Consider the following 20,047-nt stretch of genomic DNA (forward strand, 5'->3'; position numbering starts at 1 on the left):
TCCACGGCAGGAAAGAACCTCAATGAACAAAAAAGGGACTTTTTCTTCTGTGGTAATCCTGAATATCCAGCTTCCAATTTCCTACCCATTTACTGTAACTGTCTGTCAGTGTTAATAAAGATGCAGTCAATCATGAGTAATGGAAACAGAATCATATCTGGCTCAGTTGTTCCCATTATGTAGCTATTTATCTTTCCATGTCTGACAGGAGGGTTTTTGGGACACAGGTTTTCTTCGCCGTATTCAGTGATTATCCGCGGTTTTCCCGAAGTGAGGAAACTGGGAGCCGTCTTCCACAGCTGCTCTGTGCTTAATCAAATCAAACACCAATTTATTAAGTGAGCTAGAATTTAATTAAAATATGAGCTGCAGGGATTAAATCTTTGGCTAAATTTAATAAATGACAAACACCTGTACACCTGTTTCTGGCAACAAGTCTGCCGCTCGCGCCGCAACACGTCGATTTGCATAAGCTCCAGAATAATATCGTCCCCTGAAGGCCTCGACCATATTAGCCATCTAGCCTGCAGAGGGATTGGTGGTGGAATGGAGATGTAGTTCACATTTCATTCAGCAACAACAAATCACCATGACTGCCTAATTACAGGGATGATCGGTGAAAATAAATTAGCTTCCATCAGAGTTATTATCAGAGCTGGCAATGGTTTTAAAGACATACCAAGGAATAACGGGCTCTTGAAAAAAAAACAACAGCAAATTGGCTAGTTAAGCTGAGAAACACTTGCAGGTTTGTGGACCGAGATAGTAACATTAGTGTGGACACAGTGGGATAGGTCTGATATAACCGAGGTAAGTCTGCTGGATGAAATTGTGGCACCTGCTGGGCTCAGTGATGGTGACTGTGGGTGCATCACTAATGGTCCTCCCTATGGCTCCCCAAGAAAAAGCAGTCTCGCGCAGTCGGCTCTAATGAGACGGCTGAATGAAGCTGCGGAGACTGTTTAGTCATTCATCCTGCTTAATAACCCTGCCCACCATGGCCGTCCAGGCTCTGACAACCCTCCACAGATGATTGGGAAGGCAGACCTGCCATGAGCTCGCACGGCTTGACTGCCAAAAAGGGCTAACATTCCTGCTCTGTCTCCTTTAATATCCATCTCCATTGATCACGCATGGAGTGCTGATGTATTTCCAAAAGCATTTAGCAGAAACAAGGATAAATAGAAAGGCGCTAAAAGGACTTAAAATGAGGCTACTGCGTCTAAGCAGGGCGTGTCAGCACCGAGCCGTGACACACTTTATTGATGGGTGACCAACTCTCGTGCCCCCAAACGGGCGCCAGAGAAAATATCACCCTCGAAGAAGTACTTCTCATTACCGCGCACTACCGAGGTGACCTGATCTGACTCCGCAAATGTGTGAATAAAAACTAATGAGAAGACTAAATAATGTTCACACCCAGTTTTATGCCCAAGCACTTGTTGAAAATCGTTCCAATCATGAACGCTTGTGGCTGAAGAGCCGCAGATATACGGTTCCCCGAGCCTCGACCAAATAATTCAGGGCGAGCGAATTGTTTCAGTGAGAAATCGTTTTTGTAATCACTCAAATTCATGCGCGGCTTGAAAAGACTCTTTACGTCTAAGCAAGCGCCAATCACGGCTTTGTGTCGCTTTAAGGATTCCTTGATTGTTCTTTGTCCTTTATTATTTATAAAGAGGCTGTCTTTGTTTTACACCAGCCAAGCTAATGACACTCTTGAGTTATAAATAGGAAATGGTCGACCACCAAACGCCATCCCATCTGGAATGGACATTATCCCCCGTAATGTGCCACCGAGGTGCACTTCTCCTGATGTGAAGGTTATCTTCCCAGTGGCAGTTGGGCTCCCATACTTAATAACTACAAGAATAACTGTCAGTTGCCTCCACATCTGTTCACTGTTCCCCGGTTAATATATCCTTCAACTGATCTCAATTGCAAATTCTCATCTTTGCTCATAGTAATTCTGTACATGTGCTGCCCTGATTCTGGCTGAGAGCCAAGCTGTCCACTTGGAAATGGTTCACACTAATATCCTCTTCACTCGCTGTGAGATTTAATATATTTCCTACAACCGCTGTAGCTCGAGATTACAAAAAATATATAAATATATATATTCATAAACATGCCTGGACTTATTGGGAACGTCTCCTAGAGTCAAGGTTAATTATCATTGCGCCTCTCCGGTGGGACTTAACTTTAAATTCACTACATCCTAATCACTTGCCCTGGCTGATGCAGCTCAGTGTAGTACACGGCCCAGCTGGCCTCCTTTGAGCTTTGTCAGCAACTGTTGCGACTGTGTCCGAGTCGAGCCATCTAACTCTACGATCCTGGACGGCTAAACTAATTTCAACAGAATACATTGGGACCCTGATTAAAATTCTATGAGCTCTGCTCTTGAGTTGTAGTCGTGCTATTGTTAATCGTAAGAATGGTAAAGTCTCTACGGCTTGGAATATTCTCTAAACCTGGCAACGAGGAGCCAACAATAGTCACCTAAACACAAAGACAAGCTGAAAGTCTTGTAAAAGGTATAAGACGAAGGTTTCAAATGAATTTGTTTTGTTAAAAATCAGTTAATGAGTATTTCAGAATCTAGTCTAAACTGGTCTTTGACCGACTGAATGAAATTACTGGATTTCAAACTGGATTCTTTGCTTCTGTCTTTACTTTATTCCTGCAGGGGGCCTGGAAATCTAATCTTAAATCTCATCTTATCTGATTTAAGGCATTGCTTTGTACAATACCCATTTAAACCCCTGGTCATGTAGAGAAAAAAAAAACATTCCTCCCCAGTGGACTGATGATATTCCCTCCAGTAGAACCGCTGAAAACCTCCAATTTAGAGTTCACATTCAACGGAAACCAGTCGGGGAAAATCATGCAGAATGCGAGAGCAGATGGGTCTACCGTGTCTCCCCTCTGAAATGGAAAAAGGTCACTTTGCTCGAAATGATGAGCGCTCACCTGAGCCCCCCTCACAACTCACTCAAGACAACCTCAACCTTCGTGTTATCCCACTGGACGTAATGTGCATCACTCTTGCCTTTTTCCTACGAAAGGGTCACAGCTTCCTGGGGGTTCAGCGCATCAACACCTGGGTAATTTTACCTTCGTATCTACAGCGGTGGAGCTGTCGCGCCTATAAGGGCTGTGACGCAGCAGTATTAAAGAACTGGATGTCGGCTCGCTTTTATTTCTTAGCTGAATACTGCACCTCCTTAACGAGGAAGAGTTTGAATATGTTTTCAGACTTAATTCAGCAGCGTCTTGATGATCTTACAGCCGCTGCATTTTCTCTCTATAACCGTGTGCCGTTTTATTTCTCATAAAATGTTCCACCATAGCGCCGCGAGTACAAGGAACGTGGGAGTAAAAATGTGGACTAGAATTTTCGTGTTGTATTTCTTTGTCACATTTTTGATGTTTAATTAGTTTTAATTCGTCTGTTTTTCGTAGAAAACAAGTGCTGAAAATGTGCTGACAATGAAATGTGATCTAAGTAATGATAATTAATTTAAGATTAGGATATTTTATTTTTTGAGAACGTCAAAATAAAATGTCTCCCACACTTCTCTGTCACATCGCGCTGGTTATCACAGTGGCTACAGACTGTCTCTATAGAGGACGGAGCATGCAGCCGATTCCCCAGTCACCCAGTTCTTGATAGAGACATCAGGGAAAGGGCTGACAGGAAGACTCAGACTTTAGAAACTCATCTTGAGAAAGAAATCTGAACTAAGATTTTTTTTTTTTTTTTTTTTTATAGAAATGTGTGAACAATGTGTCAGCAACGTGCTCTCTAATTTAGAGCAGAACCTGCAGAATAATAAATCAAAATGAGAAGCAGACATGAAGATGAAGGTTTCTGCAGATATTCTGTAACAGTGTGGTAGTCGAGGCACTAAATTTAAGCACTGGATCACGCGTTGTGTGCGTGTGTGTGTGTGTATGTGTGGGTTGCCAATGTGGAGCCTCACTCACTGACTTTTCTGTCTGAGGGACGGCGTAGGTTAAAGTGGAAAGACAAACAAAAGATGGCTTGGAGAGGCGTGAGATCACAGAATAACACAGTAAAAAAAACCTTAATGGAACAGAAGTGAGGCGGCCTGTTGATCTGCTCTGGGAAGGTGAGCAGCCGCCATGCAAAATGCACTTATTCTTGGAAGCAGGATTTGAAGGAGCTCTCTCAGGCGTACCTCTCCTCCCACCAGGATGCACACAAGTCCCCAAGACACCAAACTAGCACGGCTGAGGAAGAAGAAGCCTCAGTGCGTCGCAGCCAAATCCTAATTCACCGCAGCATTTTGAGACCAAAGACTCATCAAGGGAACACTGACTGAAACCTACTTCATCACCAACCTTTCCTTTGGAGCGTTACCTCCTTGACTCATACTGTTCATGAATTATTTACGGGCTCCCTCTCTTTCCAAACATTTGGTTTACTGTTGGGAGTTACTGTTGATTATTAATTACTTTTACAGTTTATTTAAGCGAGCGATGTTATGAAATTAAACACGTGAAGAGAATCTTTCAGGTCAAGAATTTGTCCAGAGAACTGTCTCGCAGGAGGACGGGTGCCGCACGTGGCGTTTGGAAAAGGACAGTTTTAATTAATTAACAGCCTTGAACTCTCAGACATCCTTGACCTTCTATACTCAACCGTGTTATTTAAATACTGCAGCAAACCCCTCCATACATTAAGTCTTCTCCTCTATTTTAAGAACTCTCCTCGTCGTTTTCTCACTCGAGCTGCTGAAACTTTTTCCCTGTGTTTTAATTAGATCCCACTTTAATGGCTCTGGGAATACGGCGACAAGCAAAAACGCAGGTCCCCGGCACACGGCGCAACCGCAGCTAGTCACCGCATCTCACCTCGAGTGAACGCAGCTGACTGTAAACTGATGCAATCATCTGCATCTTGAAATCACTAGACCGTTTCCTTCAAGCTTAGCACCAGAAGGACTAGCGTCGTCCATCAACCATTCTTTATCCCCCTTAATAACGTCTGACAAGTATTCCCAGGCAGCGGGAAATTGAAGGTTTTTAATGAACAGCACATGCAGTAGCAGCCTCTAAATGATTATTAAGTCATAGTCACATGCAGGATTTATTTCTTAGCGACTGTTAAATTCCTGAGAGAACAATGGAGAAGCTGTGGCCTCAGTGCGGATATTTAAAACGAACCTTGTCACAGAGGGCTTGTTTCCAGTCTTGGGTGATACCTGTACTCAACCTGCAGGTGGAGAGGCGTCTGGGTGATGATTCATTCTCAAACATGCAGGCTTCATTATCACAGTACTTTATCACAATCTCGGTGAGAAATACTTTCAGGTTAAGAGATGAATGTTTACAGCCTTTCTATTTCTTCCCAGATTTAATCATCAAATAATCATCACTGTGCGTCTTTATGCTGCAGTTTCCACTACCAGAGGCACTGCTCCGTCTTCACTGGATCATTTAAAACCAATCAGCTCAGAAATCACGTAATGAAAAGTCAGCATTTATGTTTATTATGTTGTTTGGAGTTGCATTTATCACCAAGCTAACATCGACTTGAACTGGTCCTGCTTTCTTCAAACAAGACTGGAGGACTTCAGGATACTTTTTATTATTACTATAAACCTGCTTTAAAGATGTTTTTTTTTTATTTGTTTTAGTTTCATTTGCTTGCTCAGTCCAAGGTTCAAGGGCTCACAATGAGGATGTCAAATCAACACATGAAGTATTTTCTGATATATAGTTGAAGTCAACCTTGTTTAATAAGGGATTCTTGAGCCAATATATAAGGTAGTAACCAAGCTAGATCCTGTTCACGTAATAAACTTCACAGTAAAACTCAGTGGCTTGATGGAGTCCACTTTCTCACTGAAAAAAATAACCTCCTGTGCTGCACAATGTTTATGGCTCTAATTTACTGATAGCAGATTTCATCGTTATAATTAAGGTACAGCTAAAAGTCACAGAAGCTTTAGTGAAGTAAATTATAATTATGTTTGGTGTTTAAATTCCAGTTTAATTAATACATGACCTGCGTCAGCTCCTGCCTCGGTTTCTTTAAGAAACCAAGAGAATGTTTTTTAACGCGGCCATGCTTCGTTTCAAGGACACTCTTAAAAATACTGTATATATCATTATCATGTCCCCACTGAGGAATACTTCCAGCAGTTTCAATGTCATGTTTTTGATGTTTCAAGATAAAAACAAACAAACAAGCGAAAGTATTTGTTTTAAGCACAGACTGTATAAAGATGGAGGGCGAAACAGCTCCTCAAAAGCGAAGCCAAAGCAAGTAGAGCTCCCCCTGGTGGCTGGCTGCAGTATAGGTCATAAGCTCAACCTCCTCCATGTTAGTGGATGGGACTTGGGCCAAACTAAAACACTAAGTACACTTGAAATATTATTTTTTCAAGGATGGTTTCTGTCAATTTAGGTATTTAATATAATGTTGATGCATGTTCAAGTGTCAATTTTTGGATGATTTAGGTTTCGCTATAGAAACAGGGTGTGACACAATGGTGACTACCAGTTTCCATGCCAACCGCTGATTAAAGCTGGTGTCAGTTTGGCCAATGCAAGGAAGTGGGGATGCGTTGTCCATATTTATATACAGTCTATGGTTTTAGGTGAGAGAAGACTGAATAAAAGTTTCCATTCAAGTCTGAGAAATCTACAGAAATCTGAGCTTGCTGAAATGAAACACCACCCATGACACACAGTGACATTTGAGGGTTTTTTTTTTTGCACATGCTGTCACACTTGTGCTACAAAAGCTGTTTGGCAGAGGACCTACCTCCCACGAGATGACCAGTTCGTGCCTGCGGCCATTTCCTCCACTCACATTCACTGGTGCCACTGATGGGACTGTGTAAAATAGGAAGGTTAACACCGCATCACTGACCCAACAACACAGACTCATGTCAAAATAAGTTATTAAAAGCGAAGAAAAGACGATGACTCGGGCGACATGTTTTTTTTTTGTTTTGTTTTTTTCAGACAGTACTCCAGGTTCTTTAAATATCAGTCCTCAACTTCAGACCACATAAATCTGTCTGCACTAAACTATCAGTCAGTCATATTTAGAAGCATAGTGGTTTGAATTGGAACCCTTTTGTTGACATGTGCATCACGCATTGTGACTTTAAGGATGGATTACTACAGCTGAGTGTAGCTACAGTAATTAGTCTGTTAATTATGCTGAAGGGATGGAAGAGATTAAATAAACCGCTTCAAAATGACCACTGACCTTTGTAATTATTACATTTTATAGACGGGAAATGAGCAGTTAGTGAAGCGACACGGAGAATTTCTGCTCTCCGTAAATAGTGTACAGCATTCTGCCGCGTCGTTGTTGTTGCCTCGGGGCATTAAAGGACCAGCTGCTATAGCAGGAACACTAAACTTATTGAAATTCTTATAAGCAGCTTATGTTAAACTTCTTCCCCAATTAAAATTGAGAATATCAACACTGGGAATATAATGTGGTCATGAAGGGGCAACAGCTAAGCTCTTTGACTATAATGAATCATCAGCTGGAATGTGATTCTCTGGACTCTCATGACTGACATCTGTCCAAATGTGACTCAGTGTAGTGGTTTATGACCAGCTCTGCTCGGAGAATGTACCTGCTTCTTTAGTCCTAACTCCTCTCGAAGGTGCACTGGGGTCTCCGGTTCCGATGGCGTTGCTGGCCACCACTCTGAACTCGTACTCCACCCAGGGGTTGAGCTCCACAGCCATGGCTGACTCCATGTCCCCCGTCACAGGGTCTGGGTCTGCAGACAAGAGGGTTGTTTGCGCTTGTTCATTCACAACAAGCACCATGTTATAGCTTTTGCACATTCGTGTACAATGTGGAAGAGGTAGGCCGCTGTAAGTGCCAACTCTTAAAGTGAGTTTGACAGAGTCTGGATCCAAATTAAGTAAACTGTTAATGAATCGTAGACTTTAAAAAACAATCTCTTGCCAGTGTAGCACAGAATGAAGCCACAGGACCATATGCTAGACCCATCTTTGCATATGCTCTATTGGCTCACATGTATATGGAGGTATGGTTGTCTCTTGTTTTGTTTTTAACATTTTTTTTTTGTTGTTTGCAGCACATGTCTTGATGACCCAAATGAAAGCAACAAGTGGTAACACATCAGCCTCCGTGCAGCCTGGAAAAACTTTCCAAGCATTCAAAAGTTGCAGGTGTTAACTTCTAAAGACCAGAGTGAAACAGGCATGAAGTGGCTCAAACATGTGCTAACTTGTCCAATTACTTTATCTTCCCCCAAACTGCGGCATGACATAAAAAAAAAAAAAGTCCCAATTTCTGTGTGTGAAAGCTTTGAGTTGACACTTTAACCTCACGCCCACTGTTTTATTTCCAATCCAGTGTGCAGGGGTACAGAGCCAAGAGGCAAAAACTTTGACAGACTTAGTTCTTGTTTAGTTTTGTCAGCTTCCCTCCAGATTCACTGGGACCTGGCATATTTTCACACCAGCTGTTGATGATGCACAATTTACTCAGAACTTGGTGTATGACGTTTTGATGCATGAACAGCAGCTTACTAGCAGCTTCACAGCACATTTGCAAGTATGTATAAGTCATTACACAGAGGGGAGCTGATTAATCAATTTCCACAGTTTCTGGAGAACAGAGCAATATTATTATATCACATACTGAGATGGAAAAAAATGGTTTTATGAATGCATTTAGAACCGAATTACAAGGAGGTAACATAACTAATCTAGTTTCTTCAGGAACGCCTTAATCAATCTTTGTCGATATTGATCCTGCCGCAACAAACAAACAGTGACTGAAAGCATATCCATGTCACAAATGGAGCAGAGGTCTCTAAAGCAGTGGAGCTCAACATCCTTATCATCCAAAGCAGCTCACGATGAGACCACTCTGTCAAGCAGAGCAGGCTGCTCCTCAAACAAGAGCTGATAACTCTGTTTGCAAGGAGTGGGAGCTAAAAACCCAATCCTATTTATGGTAATCTTAACAAGTTCAACACTGACAATATATCACACAGTCCTAATTGTGCTTTATCGAATTAAATGTGGCTGAACAGACATGATGTGAGAGGAGTGTACACAAAGTATGATTTATACATCTGCAGGGGCAAATCATTATCGCACCTTAAACTCTGCTATTATTATCACACGGCATATTAAGATGGATCACACACAAAGCTTAGCAAGCCTTCGCACTTTAATGCTAAGTGATAGTAATTGATGGTTATTCTGTCAAATTGCAGAAAAAAAAGAAAGAAGAAGTTAATTCAGATCGTAGCTCTGAAAGTGCATTTACCCTAAATGAACATGGATATGTCTTAAACTTCAAGCCTAAAAGGTTAATTTCCCACTAACTGCTGATATGACACATAATAAAATTCACAGCAATGGCATTTGAAAGAGGCTTAAATTACTTTTTTTTTTTTTTTTAAAAATCTCTTCTGTACAACAGCCAGTTTCAACCATTAAATGATAAAAAAAAAAAAAAAAAAAATGCATTTCAACTTCTTAATCTGGGAAGAGATAGTCACCGTATGTTCCGGAGCAACAGGCCAAGATGTCAAATCCATTACTTTAAAGGATTGTGTTAATATATAAAACCAAATTGCAACGAGAAATTTTAATTCTCTGTCTAGGAAACAGTAACCTTGTTGTAGCTTGGATGATTCGCTATCTCCCTACATGACTGTGGGCAGGGTTAAGGCCTTTGTATATGGCCCTGCATTAACTTCCCAGATCTAGAGGCGGCAATTTGCTCCTTATTGATTACCTGTTTTGACAGTTTGCCAGCCTAATGAAAACGGGCTTCGGGCCTGTAAATTATACGTGCTGATAGGGCTGTGGTTGTCCAGGCCACGGGTCCAGGACAGGGTTGCTGTGGTGTCTGTGATCTCCTCCACGATCACCACTCCGGGGGGTCCAGGAGGACCTGGTGGAAAAAAGAATTGGATAGAGAGGCTAAATGATAGGCGTGAACATCTGAACCACCAACGCTCCAGAATGTTAAGACAAAAGGGAAAAACAAAAACCAGTGGATTCTAAGGCGGTCCACTGTGATGCCTTCGTCGTGGATTGCAGGATTAAGATACACTAATGGATGCAACCATTTAGAGGGACGTGCAGCAGCGTGCGTATGGTGACAATACCGCGTCCTGTAGTAATCTTTGCACAAATAAACAACAGACAAGAACATGACATATTAAACTGAACCGGGATTCGGGCTGACACAGATCTGCTGCCAAGGATTTCATGCTGATTAAAGGATACCGTGGCTTTCTTTTTATGTTTTTTTTGGATGCAGTTTGCCACTCCTGCTGAGTAAGTCAGCGTGGCAGGCCTTTCCTGTGTTTTAATACAAATGAACACATGCTTACCTCAGTCTTCATAGGCAAATGTAATCTGCAAGTGCAGCGAATGTCTAAGGGCTCTAGGGGGAACAGCTGTAAATGAAAAGCTGGCAGGTGGTACGCTCGGTGAAAATCGATGTACTGCGTCCACAAAAAGTGCCCATTAGAAGGTTGCACAGAAAGGCCCATTTGCATTTTGGGATCCTAACAATTACTGTCAAAATTGTCTATTTATATCTCTGTACTCCTGGAACAAAAACCCTGCAGCACGGCTTCCACCTGGAACACTCGGGCATCTGTTGCTGTCTATCAGTTTTGGCGTGCTAGCGGGGTTAGCCTTGACAGCTGGGCGGACACTGTGCAAATCGCCTCAAACATGCACAGTGTGTCAACTCACAGTGCCTGTTTTAAACACATTTCCTGTGCATCCAGTACCTGCGACTTCCCCTGCTCACGCTAAATCTCAATTGACTGGCCATTCTGTAATTGCTTTGCGCGGTGACAATTCCAATTAAGTCATTTAAAACAACAAGGCCATGTCATCGGTTTTGGAAAGGAGAGGCTGATGAAGCTGAAATGACACTTCTGGCTTTAACGGTTGATGTAAGTTAATTGAGAATATGTTGACACTTCTCTTAGGCAGTGGTGCTGCAGTGGTTAGCTCTGTTGCACGCGTGTGTTTCTTTCCCCGGGTGCTCCAGCTTCCTCCCACAGCCTGAAGACACTCGTGTTAGGTTAATTGGTCATTTTAAATTGGCCGTAGATGAGCATGTGAGTGTGAATGGTTGCTTGTCTCTCTCTGTTAGCCCTGTAATGAACTGGCAGCCTGTTCAGGGTGTTCCCAACCTCTGACCCAGTGACAGCTGGGATAGGCTCAAGCCGCCCAGCTATAGATTATGGATGGATGAACTAGTCTGAGTATTTTCTGCTGTCCTAAAAAACATGGGGCGACCTGAGTTACACATCATACCCCACCTTCTCCCCCATGTTTCGTATCTGTCTCTTCATTATATATCAATTTGGAAAAGAAAAAGTCTTAATAATTATAAGGCAAAACGGCACAGAATAGTTTTTTGTAATCTGATTCTTGCAATGCACGCTCACACAATTGAGCATACATTATTTTCCAGCATACTTATACATTTACACACATTTGCTTGGATGAACAGTCTTCATAAAGAACAAACCTCCAGCTTTGAGCCACAACTAGATTGTCTTTTAAGCCTGAAAAGACATGATTGTGTCAAAATCAGACCAGAAGCTGCACAGAGTATAATAGTTAAGTCACATTTCAGTCACAACAGTCAGAAATGTCCAGGGTATCTGATCACTTGATATATTTCAGCCAATTTGTGTAACAGCACATATTAAAACTGTTCATGCACAAAGACCGTCTGTCGAGCACATTCATAGTGATAATAATTAGTCAAGATGATCAAGAAGGGGTAATAATTTGGAAGTAGTCATTGTGCGATTGTCCCCATCGGGATCAAATCTCTAATGTTCAATTAACCAGCCTCCCAGTCGTGCAGCACTTGCAATGAGTTAGGCTAATTTAATAGATTTCACAGTATGGCTAACAGCTTTAAAGGACAGATTCACAAATTGTCTTATAACAATAGTCAGACAGTTTTCCATTCATCATTCCTCCTGCTCTTCCAAGAATGATTCAGTGTGAGAATATGAAGCTGCACGATCCACTGGTCCACGGACTTGGATTAGGTTAAGGGAACCAGTGAGTCACTGCTTCCAGTAAAGAGCGCCTACAGGACGGCACTGGTGCATCGATCTTACCTCGCACAAGAAGTTCGGCCTCTGCAAACACAGTGTCAGCACTGGTCTGGGCCCTGCACCCATACTTCCCAGCATGCTTCAACAAAATGCTCCTAATCATCAGATCCACTGTTGAAGATTGCTGCAATTGGGAACAGAAGGCATAAAAAAGTCAGGTATTAGGCAAGCCTAAATGTGCTCCTCACACCTAAAAAAGTGTGATTCCTTTACAGCTTGTAGAGGCTCATGTGGCTTGAGAAATTCCTGTTTAATTCTGGTGCTTGCCTGGTGCTACATTCTTCTGCTAGACGTATTTTCTCTGTGTTGAAATGAGAAACGCCTAAGGCAAGGCTGGGAATAATTCAGGGTCTACAGGCAGCTGTTTAGCACGAAACCTGATTAAAATTACCAACCATGCATCAGCCAGGGCTTCTGCTGTGCCTGGAAAGGATTGTCACTGCAAATGCTTTCTCTCCAGAGCACGGGTTGTTGCAGAGGACATCAGGGAAGATGTGATTTTAACGTCCACTGTTGATAAAGGAATCGTGACATAAACAAGACTCCCCGCTCTCTTGTTAATATGTTTTTAAATTCATTTTATGGTTTAGCCACCACTATATTTTTTTTATATTGGGGACAAGGGAACAGCAGGATGCTGCATTGCAAAATAACATAACTAGATTAAGTTGTGTAACTGCTGATACTTTAGGCAAAAAAAATGCTTCAATCTCTTGAAAGTGGAAGAAAGGAACAAGCATAACACAGAGGTCAGAAAGGGTTCAGGGAAAAAAAAGGTAATAAGGTGAAATGGCAAAGCTGATGTTGATCCTTGTGTATATATATATCTTTTACAGGCAGAATTTAAACAACATGTTCCTCCAAATCATTGATCTGCTATATTTTTCCCAATACTAGATGACTCAAGTCAAACAGACAAACAGAAAGAAAGGGAACAACTGGGCTCCTACAAATCAAGAGCCCAGCAACTTTTCATAGCCATGTTTTTACAAAGCTATAATTCAACATGAACGATGCTGACCCTGTTCTGACCAGGATTACCTCTTAAAGCCAGTGTGCGTCAGTCTCTAATGTTTTTTTTTCCCATTTCCACAAAAATTCACAGGTGCAATTTCAGTTTCATCACTGAACATCACAGTTTAGAACTGATTCTTTTGTAAGATATATACATATAAATATATATACGCCGGTCAGCCAGAACATTAAAACCGGCAGGAGAAGTAAATAACATCGACCATCTTGTGACAGTGCAATGTTCTGCTGGGAAACGTTTGGATCTGGCATTGGTGTGGATGTTTAGACATGTACCACACACGTAGACCAGACCAGACCAGGCACCCCCACCCCACAGCAATGACACATCCCCAGCAGGATGCAGCCTGACACAGGCACACACGCGATAACAGTTTAGGAACAACTAAAAAAAAAAAAAACATGAAGAACAGCACAAGGTGTTGACCTGGCCTCCAAATTCACTAGATCCCAATCTGATCATGTACCTGTGGCCCCTCCCTTCAACCCATAGGACTCAAAGGCCCCCCCCACTAACAACATTCTGCTGCCAGACACGACAGGACACCCATAGAAGGCCCAGGTCCATTCTCTGATGAGTTACAGCTGTTTTGGAGGCACAAGGGAGACCTACACAACATTAGGAAGGTGGTCATAATGTTATGCTTGATCGCTCTGTGTGTGTGTGTGTGTGTGTGTGTGTGTGTGTAGGTAACTCTCAACATGGTAAACTTGGTGGTAGGAACTAAACTGGTGAATGCATTTCCTTGCTGTAAATTCTGCGACTGTACAAGAAGTTCCCATTGGTTGTCGCCCCAATGTTGATATAAGCTGGTACACGCCCACTAGTTGCTTATTGTATGTAAACCGATTTGTGTTTGGTTAGCTTCACAAGCACCATAATCCATAAAACTAAATTGGCAAAACAAAACAACAACCATCTGTTTACACACAAATATGGACAATTATACGACCACAGAACAAGGGATGACAGACAGAGACACATAAATTGATACTCTTACGTCTTAATTTTGCTCTTACTCTCGCTCTTACTGTTTGGATGTATTCAAAATGGCCGCCGTCGTGCTGAAAGTTGATCGGTTTCTGGTTGAAGAACCACTGGAAAGCCACATCCAGCGACGTGTCATGCGTGGCCCTGCAGCTCAGCACCACGCTCTCCCCCACCGTCACCTCCACTCTGCTTGGACTCAGCGTCACACGCATGGCCTCTGGAAGCACAAAGCTGCTGCACTGTCACCTCAGGATAACCAAAAGCCAGCGTCAAGCAGCTGCACTCGCCTGTGACATCAGTGCCAAAGCAATCATGGGAACTCAACCCTGACTTGGGCGAAAAACACTCACCTTTGTCAGATAAATATCCTGGTTATCTCAGATCTAGACTGTGTACATTGCACCTAGGAGACAGACTGTTACACCGTTAAAGGGTGTCCTTGTAATATGATTCTTGAATGTGAGAGCCCTTCTTCACGGCTGAGCAAACACAATAAATTTTTCCGGCACCCGAGCAAAGGTGGGGGGGAAAAAATGACATTGGGGACTGTTTACTGGTGGCCGACTTGTGCTAATTTGGCAGAAAATAAAACCCCCCAGGGCATCACTTACCTTTTACCCACAGTGTGGCAGTCATCTCCGCCGAGCCCAACTGATTCTCCGCTCGGCACACATAGTTCCCCTCATCTGCGCGGCTGGAGTTAACAATTCTCAGAGTGTTATTCCGTAACAACATAATCCTGTATGAAAGGACACAAAAATCGATACCGGTATGAGAAACAAATTCATGTACGAACAGTTGCGGTACAAGTTCAGGCTGCAAGGTTATATGTTTGCGGTTGTGTCGGTTTACAACAGCAGCAGCAATATTCACAAGGGATGAGAAAATAAAAGTTAAAACCATCCCTCGAGATGTTGTTAAAATCACCATCCCACTAGAGATTCTGGAGAAATCTTTAAAAGAGAAGTGTGTTTACAGCTAACAGGGTATTATCGCTGAATCGAAGGACGTCTAGACGGCTGTTTAAGTTACTAAAAATCTCACAGGAAAGAGGTATGTATAGACCGTGTTTGTATTTGTTGCGCATCTCTTAACAAGGCTGGAAAAACGCTCAGCAAAGATCAATGAGCAGTTTAAAAGTGTTGATGAACTGGATTTTCAGAAACCGCAAAGTAGCCCGATCTCAAACAGCACTAGCTTTCAAAGATGCGATTCTTTGGAGTGAAAGGTAGAAAAAAAAGGTGACGGCAAGGTTTTGATGTCGGGAACATGAAAACAGCCTTTTCTCTGACTTCATTTTGACTACAATGCTGCACTATATCTGATCTTGATCCTTTGAAACTGCACAATAGGCTGCAATTTGAGTAATGGCAGTATAATTTAAAATTCATCAAGGGGAATTTTCAGTACATTTGGGGAGGCCCCGTACACAACGACGTGGAGCCAGATATGATTCTTTGTTCCTCTGCATCGATATTTCCATAAATCTAAATAAACAGTAGCGTTCAACTTGCGCAGCGCTCCCGCACGTATCCGCCTGACAAACGCTAAACGACGCCGCGTTGAATGAATCTAAAGCAAAAAACTGTCAAACCCCTGATGCGCGTATCACCGAGATGTCCTCCGGGGGAAACACAAGTGTAATAGAGATGAAAAACAAACCGGCGAACGCTGCACCTGCATTCATAAGTGGCCCCCTTATCCCACTGAAGGACACCAGCAATTCGGTATCAACATGTCGCTCTGACTTGTAAATAACAGCTGGAGAATTAAGTGCTTGACATAAGATAGTCTGGGATGTAACTGTGTCCAACGAGACTGGAAGCAGGTGTGCGAGCAGATGGATGTAAAGCAGGAATCACGTTCAGCTATAGTCGTTTCACCACTGTGAGCTCCAGATCTAACCCCCGTCTTCAATGCAAAATCATTTTATTCGAAATATGAATATTTAAATCGCATTTGATTTTAGTGTAGCCAGCAGAGGTAGTGGTGCATATTTTATTTAATAAGTCTGTTTTTAAGCATTTTGGCTTTTGTTTGACAGTGTGCAGTAAAGAGGCAGAGAGGACACATACATATAAAAAGCCAGGGGCGTAGCAGTAACATGACACCTGAGGCGCATTAGAAAATCTATTTCATCCCAAATCAACCAATCAAAACAATATGTTGTGTGAGGATTTATTTTTGTTTTTCATTTTTTTGATTAAATTCCCATTTTTCAGCGTTTCTATTTATAACCCTAAGCTCTTTCATCACGGCCAAGGTGATTGAAGTTGGCAAAGAGAAACTCATGAAGGCGTGACAAAAATCTTGCCGCACATAGACAATCCAGCGGCAATCTGTCGGCAGGAGACATTTTTCAAATTAGGGAGGAAACTCGCATCCGACAAGGACACCGAGGCAGAGAGGACGAGATAGGGGCTGCTGGGTACACAGAACATGTAAATCAATTCAACCTTAGGAAATTTAGGCGAAACATTAGAAGATAATGGAGAGCTGATAGCATCTCAACACCTATTTATTAAACGCGAGGGAAGGGTCCGAGGTGAAATCAAACAGGTCGCTACGGAACACTCGTTATTCACACGTGCGATCGATATGTTTTGAGACACTTTGCAATTTTTATAAAAATTGACAAATCCTGCTCTTACCGGCTGACTCTTGAATGACGAGTCTGTGGATTTCAACTGGGTCTGCCACGTACTTCCAAACTAATGGGATTAATACTTTCTGTTTAAGAGACAAAGGCCCTGAACATTAGCGGAAATCCATGTTAATTACAAACCTTCATTAAGTCAGCACAGCTGTCAATGCCAGATAAACGCGAAGCTGTTTCGATTACTCCCCTGTTCTTCCGAGAACAGAACACCTCTCCATCCATAAACTCTTCACTATAGGTAATGGCAGAAAATCCTTGCTGGAGTCACCCCGGACACGACCTGAAAACCCAGAGCTCCTCTGCTTGATTTCGGCTTTTGCGAGATAGAAATCACCCTCTCACAAGGTTGATCTTCATTTGAACAGCAACTCCCCCTAAACACAGTGTTATCCAGTTCATTAACTCACTATAGGGCTCTTAAGTTGCAACCGACCTCCTATTAGAATGTCAAATTCTAATTGGACTTGAGTTTTAGATTATAAAATCGCTGCGTTTAGCAGCTTAAGAGGAATCAGTGACTGTGGAGATTATGAAGAAAATGAACCACATACATATACTGTACAATGGCAGCACTTAACAGGGAATGATAAATTACTGCGAGGAGAGAGATTACTGTTTCGCCAATGTTTTTTGTTAAAAATTTGAGTCTATTTTTATGAAGTGAGATTAAAAAAAAAAAAAAAAAAAAAAAAAAGATCAAGGTCTTTATACAGGTATGAATCTCTCCACGCCGCCTGCCAACACTGAAAAATAGATTTGCAAGGGTTTGACAAATACCTCTAAGGCTTTATCTGATACACACCAGCCAGGGCTATTAATCACCATTTTAGGGCAACACACTCCACCATCACCTCCACTGAAGAAAATAGGCTTCCAAAATTACCTCCGAGGCCCTTTTTTTCTTTCTTTTAATAGAAAATCAAACCACTTGCAAATTTCCACCAACCTCTAAAAAACCGCCACGTTAAAACGAATTCCGCTTCCATCCACCTGTTAGCAGCACAAAGATTTGTCGCTGCCTGTTTGAAGGGAGCCACACACTGAGGATCTGATTATCAACCGGCTGCCCTTGCTGTGAGCCTCTTGAACAGACTGCCGAATCTTGGCTGATAAACAAAGGTCCCATTCTCTCACTCAAAAAACTTGGGATGCTCAGCGGTGACTGATAATTTCGGCGACGTCGCTCAGTTTGATTGATGGCTCCGCGCCCTGCTCAGCCACCCTCTAGGTGCGTCGGAGAGATATTTCTCATAAAAGATGATGCATCAAACTGCATGCAAATTCCAAATGCAATTGTACAGTCTAAATTGTCAGCATCCCTGAGAGGGAGGTGGGAGATGAGGATAAGTCTCCAGAGCTTCGCCAGTACCTAAGGTGTTTTATTTTAGCAGTGACACTTAATTTCAGTTACAGTAATGAAAGTGTGATGTGTTACAACAAGACATGCATACAATTCCTCAAGGGCCTGAGCTGCAGCGATAACAGCTGAATGTACCCCATAAAGCTAAGATGAATAACAAGACGAAGATACTGAGGGAGACAAACTTTTCATGACTTCATACATATTTTACAGGGCAATTAACTTTCTCTCATAATATTCTATTCTCTAAACTGCACAGAGGAAAAAAAGATATTGTAACACAGAGTTCTAGTACAGCAAATCTACCGCCGCGTTCAAATAAAACGTACACAGAATATCGCTGTAATTTGCATTTACAGTGCAAATGAATCACTCCTCACGGTTTCAAATGCGTCGCTCCAGACGCTGAAACAAACTCCAACGTGTTATTATCCTCAAGACAGCTTCACACTTCTCTCTTTGACCCTGTTTACACTTGGTTTTAAACATGCATTATATATAAAGGTGGGCTAAGTGTCTGTCACAGATAGTTTTTCTGAAGAGCCATTTGAAGGTCAGTGTGGGGGGGCTCTGGCTCTGGTCGCCATCTTTGCATTGCCTGGCCCCAGACTAACGCAAAAAGAGGAGAAGAGGCAGAGCGTGAGTCGAGCTAAAGCTGATGCGTGAAGCCTAGAGTGACCACTAACAACCTGTGACAACACCATAGACTGTATATAAATATGGACAAAGCGCCCCCACGTCCTTGTATCGGCCAAACTGACACTATTTTCCCGGGCATACGGGCGGCGCCATCTCGCAAGTTTGGAGCTGGAGACTGAGCAGTACGGTCCGAGAGTGGAGGCACGCGCAGCCGCGGTATCAATGACCCGCCCACACTTCCTCCAGACTCACTCGCGTTTTCATTTAATTAATAATGGGCTCTGCTCTACCTCCACCCTGTACAAGGACATTTTGGATTATACACTGTAATTATTTTTTAATTTTTTAATTTTTACCAACTCTCACAGTCCTACAGGACCACTTCATGGAGAGGTTGGCATGGTAACTTGTCACATCCTGTTTCTATAGCGTCTAATAAATAACTTCTTAGAAAAATGGAATATGAATATGCATCAGTATTTGATTAACTACCCAAAATGACAGAAACCATCCTTGGAAACAAAAATGTATTTGACTTGTATATTCGTGTTTTAATTTGGCCCAAGTCCCATCCACGAAGGAGGAGGTGCAGCTTATGACCTATACTGCAGCCAGTCACCAGGGGGAGCTCTACTTGCTTTGGCTTCACTTTTGAGGAGCTGTTCTGCCACCTGTCTTCATACAGTCTATGGACAACGCCTATCTGTCACTCAAAGTGGCCACAGGACCTCAATTAAGCATAATTTGAGTGAGTTAAACTCACCCCGTATACACCCTAATTTCCACAGTTATGACAATGAATGGAGAAGTTAGCTATAAAGACCAAACAAGCTCTAAATGTGTGTGTTTCTGCTGTAAAGTTTGACATTTAAATCATGGCGTTCTGCAGAAACTGATTTGATTTTGGAGCCAGCATCTAATGGCCAAGTGAGAAACTGCAGTTTTGGCTCTTCTACATTATGGAGTTTGCTGCATGCTTTTAAAATGCGTCTTTGACGGCTGAATCGCTGGAGGACAGCCAAGTATAAATAATCACTCAGACGCACTGTGATTCGATCATGCAAAACACTTTTTCTGCAGAGAGGAAGGTGGTCGGGGACGCATATTGACCTTTGCCCTTTTATCTTCAATCTAGGCAGTTATGAAATGAAATGAAATGAAATTGACAGCCGGACATCTTGGAGCCACATCATGAGACACAGCCATGAACAGCA

General features: G+C 42.4%; 1 protein-coding gene across 1 annotated transcript in view; it reads right to left on the bottom strand.

Moving 5' to 3' along the window:
• Positions 1-20,047, bottom strand: part of cntn5 (contactin 5) — a 74,581-nt gene that overhangs the window by 4,289 nt on the left and 50,245 nt on the right. The window contains exons 12-17 of the mRNA XM_084558308.1: positions 14,787-14,914; positions 14,217-14,392; positions 12,156-12,276; positions 9,785-9,943; positions 7,632-7,781; positions 6,800-6,870 (exon numbers count right to left, since the gene is read on the bottom strand). Coding sequence (XP_084414434.1) covers positions 6,800-6,870; positions 7,632-7,781; positions 9,785-9,943; positions 12,156-12,276; positions 14,217-14,392; positions 14,787-14,914 — 805 coding nt within the window. The remainder of the gene's footprint in view (positions 1-6,799; positions 6,871-7,631; positions 7,782-9,784; positions 9,944-12,155; positions 12,277-14,216; positions 14,393-14,786; positions 14,915-20,047) is intronic.

The sequence above is a fragment of the Chelon labrosus genome, assembly GCF_963514085.1.
Source record: "Chelon labrosus genome assembly, chromosome: 13".
Lineage (NCBI taxonomy): Eukaryota > Metazoa > Chordata > Actinopteri > Mugiliformes > Mugilidae > Chelon > Chelon labrosus.